Source organism: Ornithorhynchus anatinus, chromosome 12 (assembly GCF_004115215.2).
Source record: "Ornithorhynchus anatinus isolate Pmale09 chromosome 12, mOrnAna1.pri.v4, whole genome shotgun sequence".
Lineage (NCBI taxonomy): Eukaryota > Metazoa > Chordata > Mammalia > Monotremata > Ornithorhynchidae > Ornithorhynchus > Ornithorhynchus anatinus.
This window is the reverse complement of record NC_041739.1, coordinates 26,348,715-26,363,299: the sequence shown is the minus strand read 5'-3', so window position 1 is coordinate 26,363,299 and position 14,585 is coordinate 26,348,715. Positions and strand designations below refer to the sequence as shown.

At 53.3% G+C, this 14,585-nt stretch overlaps 1 protein-coding gene across 2 annotated transcripts in view; it reads left to right on the top strand.

Moving 5' to 3' along the window:
* Positions 1–356: 356 nt before the first annotated feature.
* The window catches only part of USP38 (ubiquitin specific peptidase 38), a 42,250-nt gene continuing 28,021 nt past the window's right edge, over positions 357–14,585 (top strand). Inside the window, exons 1-3 of one of the 2 annotated variants that reach the window (XM_029076647.2) lie at positions 357–1,090; positions 12,203–12,338; positions 14,169–14,298. In XM_029076647.2, the coding sequence (XP_028932480.1) occupies positions 409–1,090; positions 12,203–12,338; positions 14,169–14,298 (948 nt within the window). In that variant the 5' untranslated portion in view covers positions 357–408. Of the gene's footprint in view, positions 1,091–2,986; positions 3,174–12,202; positions 12,339–14,168; positions 14,299–14,585 lie in introns of those variants that run through there. The other variant, XM_029076648.2, reaches the window with a different exon arrangement.

Here is a 14,585-nt window from a genome sequence, read left to right as displayed (position 1 = left end):
TGAGTGGGTGAATGGATGGATGAGTGAATGGATGGATGGATGGATGAATGAGTGAATGACTCAATACGTGAATGAATGAATGAGTGACTGGCGGAGGGGGCGGGGGGGGGGGCCCGTGACTCGACAGAGCCTCCGGGTGACGTCCCGACGTGCCCCGCGCGGCCGCCTATGAGTCCCCCGAGCGTCCCCGGGACGTCATCACGTCGGCGACGTCCCCTCCTCCCCCGCCCGGCCCCTCCCCCGGGGGCGCGAGGAGCGCGAGGAGCGCGAGGAGCCGTCCGCGCGCGCGCGCCGGACTTCCGGTCCCGGGGCCTTCTGCTTCCGGGGGGAGCGGCCCGCGGCCTCGGGGGGGGGGGGGCCCGGCCGCCATGGAGGCCCCCGGCCGGTAGAGGAGGAGCGGGCGGCGCCATGGACAAGATCCTGGAGGGGCTGGTGAGCTCCTCGCACCCGCTGCCCCTGAAGCGGGTGATCGTGCGCAAGGTGGTGGAGTCGGCGGAGCACGGGCAGGACGCGGCGCAGTGCCAGGCCATGTTCGCGCTGACCGCCCGGCTGATGCTGGAGGGCCGCGACCCCTTCCAGCGCCAGGTGGGCCGCCAGGTCCTGGAGGCCTACGCCCGCCATCACCGCCCGCACTTCGAGGCCTTCTTCAGCCCGGCCTTCGTGCTGGGCCTCCTGCGGCGCGGCTCCCGCCCGCTCGACCGGCGGGACGTGGCCGTCGTGGACCTGGTGCACACCGGGCTGCGGCTGCTCCGCGGCTGCCCGTCCGGGCTGGAGCTGTGCGGGCTGCTGCGGGGGGAGGTCCTGCGCCTGGTGGGCGAGCGGCCCCGGCCGCCGCTGTGCGCCCGCCTCTGCGACCTCCTCTCCGACTTCGCCCAGTGCGTGCCCCAGGGCCCGCCGGCCGTCGCCTTCTGCCAGCAGCTGGTCCGCACCCTGGGACGCTTCCAGTGCCCCGCCGGCCGGGAGAAGGAGCTGCGGGAGTACGTGGCGCAGGTCACCCGCGTCGGAGGGCTGCTGCACGGCGTCTGGAAGGCCCAGCCCTGCACGCTGCTGCCTTCCCTGCAGGAGGTCTTCGCCGCCATTTCGGCCACCGGTAAGGGGCCGCCGCAGCGAGGGAGGGGAGACAGAGGAGGTCCGTCGCCGTGGGGGTGAAGCGCTCACCCTGTGACGAGCACTGTGCGGGGGGAGAGGAGGTCATCACGATGGGGGTGAAGCGCTCACCCTGTGACGAGCACTGTGCGGGGGGAAGGGGAGGTCATCACGATGGGGGTGAAGCGCTCACCCTGTGACGAGCACTGTGCGGGGGGAGAGGAGGTCATCACGATGGGGGTGAAGCCCTCACCCTGTGACAAGCGCTGTTGGAGAGCTGGGAAGGGGGAGAGGAGGTCATCACGATGGGTGTCAAAAGTGCTGACCCTGGGCCAAGCGCTGTTGGAGCGCTGGGAGGGGGGAGAGGAGGTCATCACGATGGGTGTTAAGCGCTCACCCTGTGACAAGCACTGTGCGGGGGGAGAGGAGGTCATCACGATGGGGGTGAAGCCCTCACCCTGTGACAAGCGCTGTTGGAGCGCTGGGAGGGGGGAGTGGAGGTCATCACGATGGGGGTGAAGTGCTGACCCTGGGCCAAGCGCTGTTGGAGCGCTGGAAGGGGAGGAATAGGAGGTAATTGCGTTGAAGTGCTCACCCTGTGCCAAGCGCTGTTGGAGCGCTGGGAGGGAGGAGAGGAGGTCATCACGATGGGGGTGAAGTGCTGACCCTGGGCCGAGTGCTGTTGGAGCGCTGGAAGGGGAGGAATAGGAGGTAATCGCGTTGAAGTGCTCACCCTGTGCCAAGCGCTGTTGGAGCGCTGGGAAGGGGGAGAGGAGGTCATCACGATGGGTGTTAAAAGTGCTGACCCTGGGCCGAGTGCTGTTGGAGCGCTGGAAGGGGAGGAATAGGAGGTAATCGCGTTGAAGTGCTCACCCTGTGCCAAGCGCTGTTCGAGCGGTGGGAGGGGGGGATAGAAGGTAATCACGATGGGTGTTAAGAGCTCACCCTGTGCCAAGCACTGGTCCGAGCACAGGGCGGGAGGGAATAGAAGGTAATCACGTTGAAGTGCTCACCCTGGGCCGAGCGCTGGGCAGGAGGATAGAAGGTAATCACGGTGTGTGTTAAGCGCTCACCCTGTGCCAAGCACTGGTCCTAGCGCTGGGAGCGGGATGGGGTGGGGATCCAAGGTCATCACGTTGCGAGATAAGTGCCGACCCTGCGCCCAGCACCGTTCCGAACCGTAGGAGTGGAACAGGGGGGATAGAAGGTAATCACGTCGTGTGTTGAGCGCTGACCCTGTGCCAAGCACTGTTCCGAGCGCTGGGAACGGGGCGGGTGGATACAAGGTCATCACGTTGCGTGTTAAGCGCTGACCGTGTGCCAAGCACCGTTCCAAGCGCCGGCGGGGCGATACAGGGTAATGAGGTCGTCCCACGGGGGGCTCCCAGTCTTAATCCCCCGTTTTACAGATGAGAGATCTGAGGCCCAGAATGGCGAAGTGGCTTGCCCGGAGTCACCCGGCTGACAAGTCACGGAGCCGGGATTAGAACCCGGGACCCCCGACTCCCAACCCCGGGCTCTTTCCATCGAGCCACAGCGCTTCGCTCCTACCCCCCGCACCGAAAGCCACAAGAGTCAAAGTGATCAGAGCAGTGGTAGCTGTTAAGCGCTTACGCGGTGCCGAGCGCCGTCCTAAGCGCCGGGGGGGAGGTTCAGCGGCGTCGGGTTGTCCCGCGTGGGGCCCACGGTCCTCGTCCCCCTTTTACAGGTGAAGTCACGGAGGTGCAGAGACGTTAAGGGGCCGGCCCGAGGTCACACGGCGGACAAGTTGGCGCAGCCGGGCTTGGAACCCACGTCCTCGGGCTCCCGGGCCCCGGGCTCTTGCTGCCCAGCCACGTTGCTTCTAGAAATCCAGTGGCGTCGCCAGCCTTTCAGATCGGTTTTATCACCTCCCCCTGTCCGGCATTTCTGGAGGTTTTGTCTCGCGCGGTGGCCCTGAGCCATTCGCTGTGAACCCTCTGGAAACACGTTCCTGGAACGCTCTGCTTTTGCTCGTCGCCGCTCGTGAAAGGCCACGATAATGACAGTCGCTTGGAAGGGTTTCTGTTCCCCAGTGACTTCAGGACATCGAGTCACTGTCCACCGTGGTAGGCCTTGGCATAAATGATATTGCTTTTGTCTGTCCGTCTCCCCGGATTAGACTGTAAACCCATCAAGGGGCAGGGATTCTCTCTATCTGTTGCCGAATTCTCCATTCCAAGCGCTTAGTCCACTGCTCTGCACGTAGTAAGCGCTCGGTAAATACTACTGAATTGAATGAATGAATGACCTCTTCCGTCCCGGCGACGCCAAAGTGGTTTTTATGCTCGGGCCCGTGACCTGCCCCGTCACTGAGCGGATCCGGGGTATTTTGGGAGTCGAGAGGTGCGTCGGGCAAAAGACCGCCTGAAGAAACCGTCCGTTGGGTTTGGGGTTTTTTTAAAACTGGATATTGAGGAGAGAGAGGACGAGACTTGCGGTGGTCTCGGCGACCCATTTGACCTGATCCGAAAGGCGGTGACTCCTCACTGCAGCCTCCCGGTCGTTTTCGTGACCGCCAGCCAAGGGACGGATTTTCTTATTGGAAATGTTCTATCTCGTTCCTTGCGTTGTTTGCCGGGGCGCTTCCGATTTCAAATCTTTGGGATGGTTTTATTCTTTTAACATCGAAACGACCGGAAAAACGTTGCGGGACGCCCGGTTACTTTAGCAAAACAGATCTTCGGACATGCGTCGAGCCGAGAGGCGATACGATGTCCAGGAGCCATCTTAAATTGGCTTTTGAGGAGGACCAGGTTTGGGGTAGGGGGCGGTTAGAGTGTCCTTGAAAGTCTTCTGCCCCATCGAATCTGCATTCTGCAGTGGTGAGAAGAATGGAATGTGATTGCTAATTAGGCCTTAAATATTCTAAAAGGTGCCTTTTCACCACATCAGATATTCCCCCAAAATTCGGGACAGTGAAAAAAACGAGATCGAGGGCTTTCCTCTTGGTCTCATTGGCAAGCACAGGTGGGGAGGAAAGGAGGTATCGGGGAAAGACCTTAAATGCCAACAGGCAGTGGCACAGAACATTCTGTTTTACACTGGTGATTTAGTCACCATTTGTTAAGCCCGGGATCGGAAGCCAGAGAGTCGGTCTGTCGGTAGGACTTATTGGGTACCGGCGATCTAGTGGAAAGAGCACCGGCCTGGGAGGCGGGAGATCTGGATTCTGATCTCCACCACTCTGCCTGCCGTGCGACCTTGGGCAAGGCACTTTACTTCTCCGTCTGTTTGCTCCTCCGTTAAGACTGAACATTGAACGACTGCACACAGTAAGTCCTCAACTGCCACTGCGTGACTCTCTCCCTCCCTCAGACTGAGGCCCGTGCAGGTCTGGCGCGGGGCCTGGTCTGATTGTATCGTATCTGCCTGAAGCATCTATCAGAGTGCTAGGCACGTATATGTAATTACCAAATATGATTATTATTATCGTTACCCTGAGAAGAAGAGAAGCAGCGTGGCTCAGCGGAAAGAGCACGGACTTGGGAGTCAGCGGTCATGAGTTCGAATCCCGGCTCTGCCGCTTGTCGGCTGGGTGACTGTGGGCAAGCCACTTAACTTCTCCGTGCCTCAGTTACCTCATCTGTAAAATGGGGATTAACTGTGAGCCTCACGTGGGACGACCTGATTACCCTGTATCTACCCCAGCGCTTAAAACAGTGCTCGGCACATAGTAAGCGCTTAACGGGTACCAACATTATTATTATTATTATTATTATTATTATTACCTCGGGCAGAGTACTAGGGATCGGAGGTTCTTGGAGAGCAAAATGGTAGTCGGCAGCCAGGAGAAAGGACCCAGAGCATTCTACGGACCAACCCAGCCGCTAAGGACTTAACATTCTCCCATTGGCTCTGGGGACCCGGCTGGGAGCTGCTGAGGCCCCATCCACTCGAAAATCCTGCCTTGGTCTTTGGATGCTCCAGACTGGCTGCCGCAGCTCCGGACTTTCTCTCTTGACAGTCTCGGCTTCCCTGCGTCCCCTCACCCCCCCGTCCCCATCACCTTACCGCCATCCAACCCCGAACGCGACCCCAGACAAGTGTGGCCCGAGGAACCCCCGCTCCATCACGGGAAAGCTTCCCTTCAGCCTTGACCTGTTCCGGACCCAGTCGCCGTTCCTCCTCGGCGTTCCCGAAACCTGGCCCTCGCCAAATGACACTGTTTCCCAAGGGGACCTCATCTCCCCCTCCAGGACTCACTGCGAAAGGAGGTGGCAACCTTCTTGCTCTCCTCTCCCGTGCTGCTTTAATACAGTCCGCCTCCCACCCGGCCCGGCCGTATCTTTCCTTTCCCGAAGCCCACCCCGTCCGCCTCTACCCCTCCATTTCCTCATCGTGTGTCATCCCTCGGGCCCCGCCTTCCAGCTTCCGGAACCCTTTTGATCCCTTTCTCACATTCCTTCTCTCTTTCTCCATCCCCGCACCGATCCTCGGGGACTTCACCTCCCGCGTGAATGTTCCCGCCAACCTTTCCACCTCCCGTTTCCTCTCACTTCTCAGCTTCTCTTGACCTGCTCAACGTCACCCCCACCTCACCTACCCACCAACTTGGCCTCGCGCTCCATCGCATCTTCACTCCCTGGGCAACCTCTGATCTCATCAACTCTAAAATTCCACTCTCCCACTACGACCTGCCGACCTGTCTTCTCTCCCATACACCCCTTCCCCACAAATCTGTCCTATTCCCCACTGAGTCCTCTGATGATTTTTTTTTTTGATTTTCTGAGGGGAGGGACCCCCGTCCAATCTTCTAAAGTCATGATGTCTCACCTGGACTCCATGCCCAACTTCGACACACAAATCCACATCGTCCTCTCAACTAACCTCCGTTCCCTCGTCTCTCCGCCGATCTCGTATCACCAACCCGCAGCACGGGTCTCCTCCACGGTACGCTTCTCAGGTCCTGGTGCTTGAGCTGCCGAGCGCTGCCGGCAGAAATCTAGACGCTAGCCTGACCTTGTCCGTTTCCTTGGTCCTCACCTGCTTCGACTCTGTCCTGTCGTCCACCTGGCCACGGTACTTCTCCATCTTTGACCTCCGGCTTCTGGCCCGTGACAGCTGTTTATGACTTTTAGCTCCCTCTTCCGTGCCCCCGCACATCTCTCGCCCATAACGACCTGGTCACGAAGCTCATCGGAAAAATTGAAACCAGTAGCCGTGGTCCCTTAAAAATCTCCCCTAATCCTCTACAGTCCCTTCCTCCCTTTTTGACTCTGCCATCCTTCCCAAGGGAGGTCTGCATCCTCTCAGATTCTGCCCCTCCCCTTCACCAGTGCTTCCGACCCCATTCCTTCTCACCTTATCAAATCCCCCTCCCTGACTGCCATCTTCAGCTCCTCACTTTCCAGTGGCTCCTTCCCCGCTGCTTTCAAGCATGCCCGTGTATTTCCTATCCTAAAAAAAAAAACCCCAAAACTCTACCGTAACCGCAGGGCACCTCCAATTATCTCCCCAACTCCCTCCTACTGTTCCTCTTCAAACATCTTGAGTGGATTATCTACACACAGTCTCCACTTCCTCTCCTCGGCCCCCTGCAGTCTGACTCTCCGTCCCCTTCTCTCCACAGAAACGGCCCTCTTTAAGGTAACCACTGACCTCTTTCGGGCTAAATCTAGTGACCGTTACTCCATCCTAATCCTCCTCAGCCTTCCTACTGCCTTCAACACTGAGAACACTGTCCAATTTTGGCTTCACCCAAGGTTTCTATCTCTGGTTCTCCTCCTTTCTAACCATTCCTTCTTAGCCTTTTGCAGACCCCTACTCTACCTCCTTTCCTCTAAATGCGAACGTTTCGAGGCGCAGTTCCGGTTCCCGTCTATTCTGTATCTACACCCACTCCCTTGGAGAACTCATTTGCCCCAGAGGCTTCAACTACCATCTCTATGCGGATTCCCAGATCTATCCTGCAGCCTTGCATTTCCTCCTTCCTTCAGAACACCTCTACTTGGATGTCACACTGCTCCAGATTTCTACTGCATGCCAAACTACACGTGTGCATCGGTGTCCCCTTCTCTCTTTCCTCTTCCCTGTTCTCTCTTCTTCCTCCTACCACAAAACCAGTCGTTCCTTCTCGTGAGTTTATGATGGTACACGCGTCACAGGCCGAAAGGGTTGGGGAACTCCGCTTTGGTGGAGGGCCTCAAACTCATCATGTCCGATATAGAACTCATCTTCCTACCCCAACCCTGTGCTCCACCCGACTTCCCTATCACTGTGGACGGTACCAGCGTCCTCCTGTGTCACAGGCATTATCTTCTGTTCATCTCATTCAACCCTTACATTCATTCCGTTTTGCAATCCTGACAGTTTTAAACTTCACAACATTCAAACTGCTATCACACTGATCCAAGCACTCATCATTTCCTGCTCTGTCTACTGTGTCAGCCTCCTCGCCGACCTCCCTCCGTATCTCCTCCAGTCGGCTGCCCGGATCACTTTTCCGAAAAAAAACTTCGAGGCCTCACCTCCCCACTCCTCCAAAATTTCCAGTGATTACCCAACCCCCTGTGCATCGATCGGAAATTCTACAACCCAGCCCACACACGCCGCTCCTCTAACGCCAACCTTTTTTCTCTGTACCTTGATCTCCACCACCGAGCCGAAGGGAGAGCAGGTATTGAATCCCCACTTTACAGATGAGGGAACTGAGGCACAGAGAAATTAACTCATTTGCCCAATTTCACCCAGCGTGCAAGGGGAGGAGCCAAGATTAGGATGCAGGTCCTCTGATTCCCAGTCCCTTGCTCTTTCCTCGAGGCCACACTGCTTCTCAAGGCCTCAGGGGATGCAGAAGTGCTGAAGTAACCATCGTGGGGAGAGGAGCAGTTAATCAGGGAAGACTTCTTGGAGAAGTGATTTCGGGAGGACTTTGAAGATGGGGACAGCAGCGGTCGGCTGGGTGGGAAGTGGGAAGGCGTCCTGTTTTAGGGAGAAAGGGGTCAGCTGTCAGAGGGAGACGAGATCAAGGCACAGTAAGTAGGTCGACTTCAGAGGAACCGAGCGTCCGAGCTAGGGCGTAGTGTGGGAGGAGAGAGCCGACGGAGTGCCTTGAGCCGATGATCAGGAGTTTCTGCTCCATTTGGAGAGGAATGGACAGCCGTTGGAGGCTTTTGAGGAGTGGGGAGTTGTTCCCAGAATGATGTTTGAGAAAAATAATCCGGGCGGCAGTGAAGTATGGGTTGGAGACAGGGAGGTCATCTGAACGGCTCACGGCAGGAGTCGTCGGGTTATCACACGTGTCTGGACCGTGTGTGGTGGGCTTTCGGATGGAAAGAAAGGGGCAGATTGTGATGGTTTTCTGACTCTAACCCATTCATTCATTCAGTAGTATTTATCGAGCGCTTACTATGTGCAGAGCATTGTACTGAGCGCTTGGAATGTACAATTCGGCAGCAGATAGACACAACCCCTGCCCAGTGACAGGCTCACGGTCTAATCGGGGGAGACAGGCGGCGGAGAAAACAGAATGAAACAGAAACAAGACAACATGATCAAGATAAATAGAATCAAGGGGATATACACGTCATTAACAAAATAATTAGGGTAATAAATAATATATACAAATGAGCACAGTGCTGAGGGGAGGGGAGAGGAGCAGAGGGAAAGGGGGCTCAGCTGAGGAGAGGTGAAGGGGGAAAGGGGAGGAGCAGAGGGTGGAGGGAGAGCAGAGGAGAAAGGGGGGAGCTCAGTCTGGGAAGGCCTCTTGGAGGAGGTGAGCTCTCAGTAGTGCTTTGAAGAGGGAAAGAGAGTTAGTTTGGCGGAGGTGAGGAGGGAGGGCATTCCCGGACAGCGGGAGGACGTGGACCGGGGGTCGACGGGGGATAGGCGAGAACGGGGGGCGGTGAGGAGGTGAGCGGCAGAGGAGCGGAGCGTGCGGGGTGGACGGTAGAAAGAGAGAAGGGTGGAGAGGTAGGAGGGGGCGAGGTGATGGAGAGCCTTGAAGCCCAGAGTGAGGAGTTTTTGTTTCGTGCAGAGGTTGATAGGCAACCACTGGAGATTTTTAAGGAGGAGTATACCCGTGATTATGGTGCCCAAAGAAATCACTTAAACCAGAATTTTCTCACGTTTGTAGTTTAGGAATTTTGAGCGCTGCCATCTTTAACCTGTCTTCGAATAGTTCTCACGTATGTGCGATGCGTGGCCTTCTTTGTTTGAGGCACGGCGTACCAGAGCCGCACGTGGGTTCAAGAAAGGCCGCAGACACCAAGGGCTGGACCGGATTGGCACGCAGCTCGACTTCGCCATGCTTGGCCCGGGCTCTAATGGCCCCTCAGTTCTCCCTCAGTCGAGAGCCTCCAACAGAAATGCGTGGTAGCAAACTGGAAATACCACGGAAACTCACCTCTAGGCGGTTTGCCCCGGTGCCCCAGGGCTACTCCGTGGTCCTCCGGAAACAAGTTTCAGGCATCCTCTCCAGTCAGGTACCGCAGTTTGGTGCCGAGCTCCAGATTTCTACTGCGTACCAAACTGTACACGTGTGCATCGGTGTCTTCTTCTGTCTTTCCTCTTCCCTGATCTCTCTTCTTCCTCCCACCACAAAACCAGTCATTCCTTCTCATGAGTTTAGGATGGTACACGCGCCACAGGCCAGAAGGGTTGGGGAACTCCGTTTTGGTGGGGGACCTTAGAGTTGGTTCAGTCTGTCCTTTCCTTGAGGAGAAACAATATGTTAAGGAGTGAATTCATGTTTGTAAATGCTTTGAAAATAGACAATAGGGTGTGGTGCAAATTCTTATTTGCCCATCCGGTAACCTTAAATTTCAGCATTAAAACAGCCTATAAGCTTTATTTATGTGCATTTAGGAACACAAATATGAACCCATTTGTACTGCCCTCCTTCAGTGTCACCCACTCTCGGAGTTTCTGCTGGGATTTGCCTCTCTGTATCATCCATACAGCCTGCTGTAAGGACATCCTTGCCTGGTTACGGTTTATAGACTCTTTGCCTTTATGGTCGGGATAGAGCTCCCGTGTTGTGTGTCAGTATACGTTTTTTTTTTTCTCGCAATTTCCCCTTGATCTCTATTTTGTAAATACAGTCGTCACAAGACTCGCGACCTTGAAACCAGAAATCCCACTTTACCCTCATTCTCTTAGGGAACTCACCCGCTCTCCTCTCCCTCCTCACCCCAGCTCAAACTCTTCGTTCCTCCCGACTCTCGTATCTCCAACCCACTGTACAAAAAATACTTTCTCCCGATTGAAACTCCATTCCTGCTCAAATGGACCAAACCTTCAGAACCCTCCTGAAACATCACCCGTGGGAAGCATTCCCCAACTAATCCCCGCCTTGATTACATCATCCCATTGGCACCCTTTAAGCACTTATCCTTGTGTTAGTTTATTCACTTACTTATTCATGTCATCTTTTTTTCTTTTTTGGCTTGTTACCAGGTGAATCTATATTCCTGTTGATTTACTATTTGTCAAGGTATTATCCTCGGTTCATCTCCCAATCATTTGAGCGCTCGCTATGTGCAGAGCACTGTACTAAGCACTTGGGAGGGTTCAATACGACTTCAACCCACATAGTCACAACCTTCACGGCGTTGCTAAAATCCACTCTTTCCTTTCCTTCCCGACTGCTATTCTGTTGATTCAAGCACTAACCCTATACTGCATCAACCTTCTTGCTGACCTCCCTGCCTCCTGTCTCTCCCCACTCCGGTCCATACCTCACTCTGCCGCCTGGATCATTTTTCTACAAAACCATTCAGCCCGTGTTTCCCCACTCCTCAAGAACCTCCAGTGATTGCCCATCCACTTCCGCGTCAAAAGGACTCTCCACCGTTGGCTTTAGAGCACTGTCTTGTCTAGCCGATTTCCTACTACAACTTAAAATGCTCAGTTCACTCCAGTGCCAACCTACTTGCTCTGTCTTGGGTCTTATCTTCCTTGCTGCTGACCTTTCTTATCTCCCTGGTCTGGAACTCCCTTCCCTTTGATATCCGTCAGACCGTCGCTTTCCCCGCTTTCGAGGCCTTATTAAAAATCACACCTCCTGCGAGAGGCTTTCCCTGACTAGAAGCCCTCATTTCCCCTACTCCCTTTCCTTTCTGCATCCCCTTTGCACATGGTTGTGTACCCTTTATTCACCCCACCCTCATCCCCAAGCACTTTTGTGCGCATCTCTGCAATTAATTTTAATGTCTGCCTTCTCTCCCAAGCTGTAAACTCTCTGTGGGTCGGGAACGTGTCTACCAATTCTCGTACTGTACTCTCCCGATTGCTTGGAGCTGTGCTCTTCCCAGAGTAAACATTCAGTAAATATGACTGATTCATTGTCTGACTGTGTTCTGTAATGTTAGAGAGGCAGCGTGGCTCAGTGGAAAGAGCCCGGGCTTGGGAGTCAGAGGTCATGGGTTCGAATCCCGGCTCTGCCACTTGTCAGCTGGGTGACTGTGGGGAAACTTAACTTCTCTGTGCTTCAGTTACCTCATCTGTACAATGGGGATTAACTGTGAGCTTCACGTGGGACAACCTGATTACCCTGTATCTACCCCAGCACTTAGAACAGTGCTATGCACATAGTAAGCGCTTAACAAATACCGACATTATTATCAATGTCTACCCGTGTCATTAGATCATAAACTGCTAGAGGAAAAGCACAACACTTTCAACTGCCTTGACTCCGCTCTCATTTCTCTCTATTCACCCTCCGTTTTGCGCTCTGTCTACATTAATAACCACTTGATAGTCACCCTACCCTCAGCCCCACAGCACTTAAATGCATATTCTTAAACTCTGCCATTTCCGCTAGCCATAACTTTTTTTAATGATGTCACCCTCTCTGGACTGTGAGCTCCTTGTGGGCAGGAAATGTATATATCGACTCAGATGTAGTCTCTCCCAAGTGCCTAGTACAACACTTAGCACGCGGTAAACAATCGATAATTATCACTGAGCTTATGCAGCATCTCCAGGTGGTAAAGGAAACCTCAATAATTATCCATTGTCACGATTATTTTTCAGCGTATTTAGCGTTTGGGTGCGGTGAAGGGATCCCATCCTGGTTATCAGTTTAAGATGAGAAGAAACGTAAAGCGATAACTCTGTATTTCCTGTAAGTTACCACCATGCCTTTTCTTTTTAGATACTTCATATGAACCTTCTGTTGCCCTGGCAAGCCTGGTGCAGCACATTCCCCTGCAGATGATTACGGTTCTCATCAGGAGCCTTACCACAGATCCAAATGTAAAAGATGCAAGTACGACTCAAGCTCTGTGCAGGTATTTCATCTCACTGTGGTTCCAGGGAGAAACTGGGTACGGTGTCTCCGTCTCTGCTTAATGCTTGCATTCTTAGGCTCGATACACTTTTAAAACGTGGCTGACGAAACCAAAAATTACCTGAAAAGTTTTAACCGGAAATGTGTCATCCTGGGGCAAAAAAAAATAATAATAATAATTTGACTGCTGTGAAGTGATTTGTAGCATGTCGTGTGAAACACTTAAACTGAAGTAAAAAATGGGATAAACATTTTGAATTCCGTGCCACAGGAAACGATGCAGGCCAAACATAGCAAGTTCAAAGAAGAGTTTGTTTAAATTCTTGAATGAGTGTTGAGTAATTGTGGTGGTTATTAAGCGTTTACTATGTGCCAGGTACTGTACTGAGCACTGGAGTGGATACAAAATCGGGTTGGACGCAGTCCCTCGCCCACGTGGAACTAGGTCTCAATCCCCATTTTACAGATGAGTTCACTGGGGCCCAGAGAAGTGAAGTGACTTGCCCGAGGTCACACGGCAGACGAGAGGTGGAGCTGGGTTTAGAACCCGTGAACCTCTAACTCCCAGGCCCATGCCCTGTCCACTTCGCCATGCCGGCCACAGGCGGTGAGATGTTACAACTGGGATCATCGGTGGTATTTACTGAGTACTTACTGTGTGCAGAGCACTGGACTGAGCACTTGGGAGGGTACAGGACAGCGGAGTTGGTAGACACATTCCCTTCCCTCAGCGAGCTATCCCTAAAGATCAGAGCAGAATTGATAGGTGACAAGCCGGAGAAAAAATTGCCTCATAGGTGCCTTATCTCTGTGCATGTTTCAGCCAGGCAATATTGGTTTTAATTGGATTGTTCGGAGCAAAAATGAGACACTACTCTCAAAGCCCTTCATATAATTGGCTGAGCCTATTTTTAATATACACTTGGTCATTTCATTTGTCAATTTGAAAAAACGAAGTAGATTTTCACCAAGAAAAATGTTGCAGGGTAATCAAGTGGTTTTAATTGAAGAATTAAGCAGAAGAGAATGAGGTCCTGAAGCTCCTTCTGCATTTCACGTAAGCACTGATAAATCTCAGAAGCATATGCATTCAGTTATAATAATAATGTTGGTATTTGTTAAGCGCTTACTATGTGCAGAGCACTGTTCTAAGCGCTGGGGGAGATACAGGGTAATCGGGTTGTCCCACGTGAGGCTCACAGTCTTCACCCCCATTTGACAGATGAGGGAACTGAGGCCCAGAGAAGTGAAGTGACTTGCCCACAGTCACCCAGCTGACAAGTGCCAGAGCCGGGATTTGAACCCATGACCTCTGACTCCCAAGCCCGGGCTCTTGCCACTGAGCCACGCTGCTTCACTTATGCCACAGCAAGTGGTCTCCCACAGCATTTTGGCTAGAAAGCAGTTAGAGAACCGAGGGGAGCTCTCTGACTTCTTCAGCCATGTTTAAAAAAAGAAATACATGAGACATCGCGCCAGGTGAGTGCTACAAGCGTGAGTCTTCCTTAACTCAAAATTTCCCAAAAATGCGACTCTGGAGTTATTGGAGAACTGGGTATAGATATTATCCAGTCTTATTCAATCAGTGGTATTTATTGAGCACTTACTGTCTGCAGAGCACTGTACTAAGCACTTAGGAAAGTACAATCCAGTAGAATTGGTGGCCTCAATCGCTGCCCCCACGGAGTTTAACGTCTACAACTTCACACATTCCTTTGTAGCAAGAGGCCAAATAAATGAACCGGGATCCTAAAAGTCATGCTGATATGAGGAAGATGTGTTTTCATGAGGGTTTTCTGGTTTGTTTTTTTGTTTTTCTTTCATCTTTCAGAATGATTGACTGGCTCTCTTGGCCCTTGGCGCAACATGTGGAGACATGGGTGATTGCACTACTAAAAGGCCTGGCAGCAGTCCAAAAGTTTACTATTCTGATAGATGTCACGTTGCTGAAAATCGAACTGGTAAGTGGTGCGAAACTTTGGTCACTCGGTGGTATTTATTGAGCACTTACTGAGTGCAGAGAGCACTGTACTGAGCCCTAGGGAGAGTCCAGTACCACAGAGTTGGTAGACTGGGAGTTCAGTGTGGGCAGGGAATGTGTCTCTTGTACTCTCCCAAGCACCTAGTACAGTGCTTTGCAGACAGTAAGCACTCAATATATGGGGTTGAATGAGTGGATGTTTCCTGCCCACAAGGAGCTTGTAGTCGAGAGGGGGAGGCAGACATTAAAAGAATTTGGGTGTTTGTA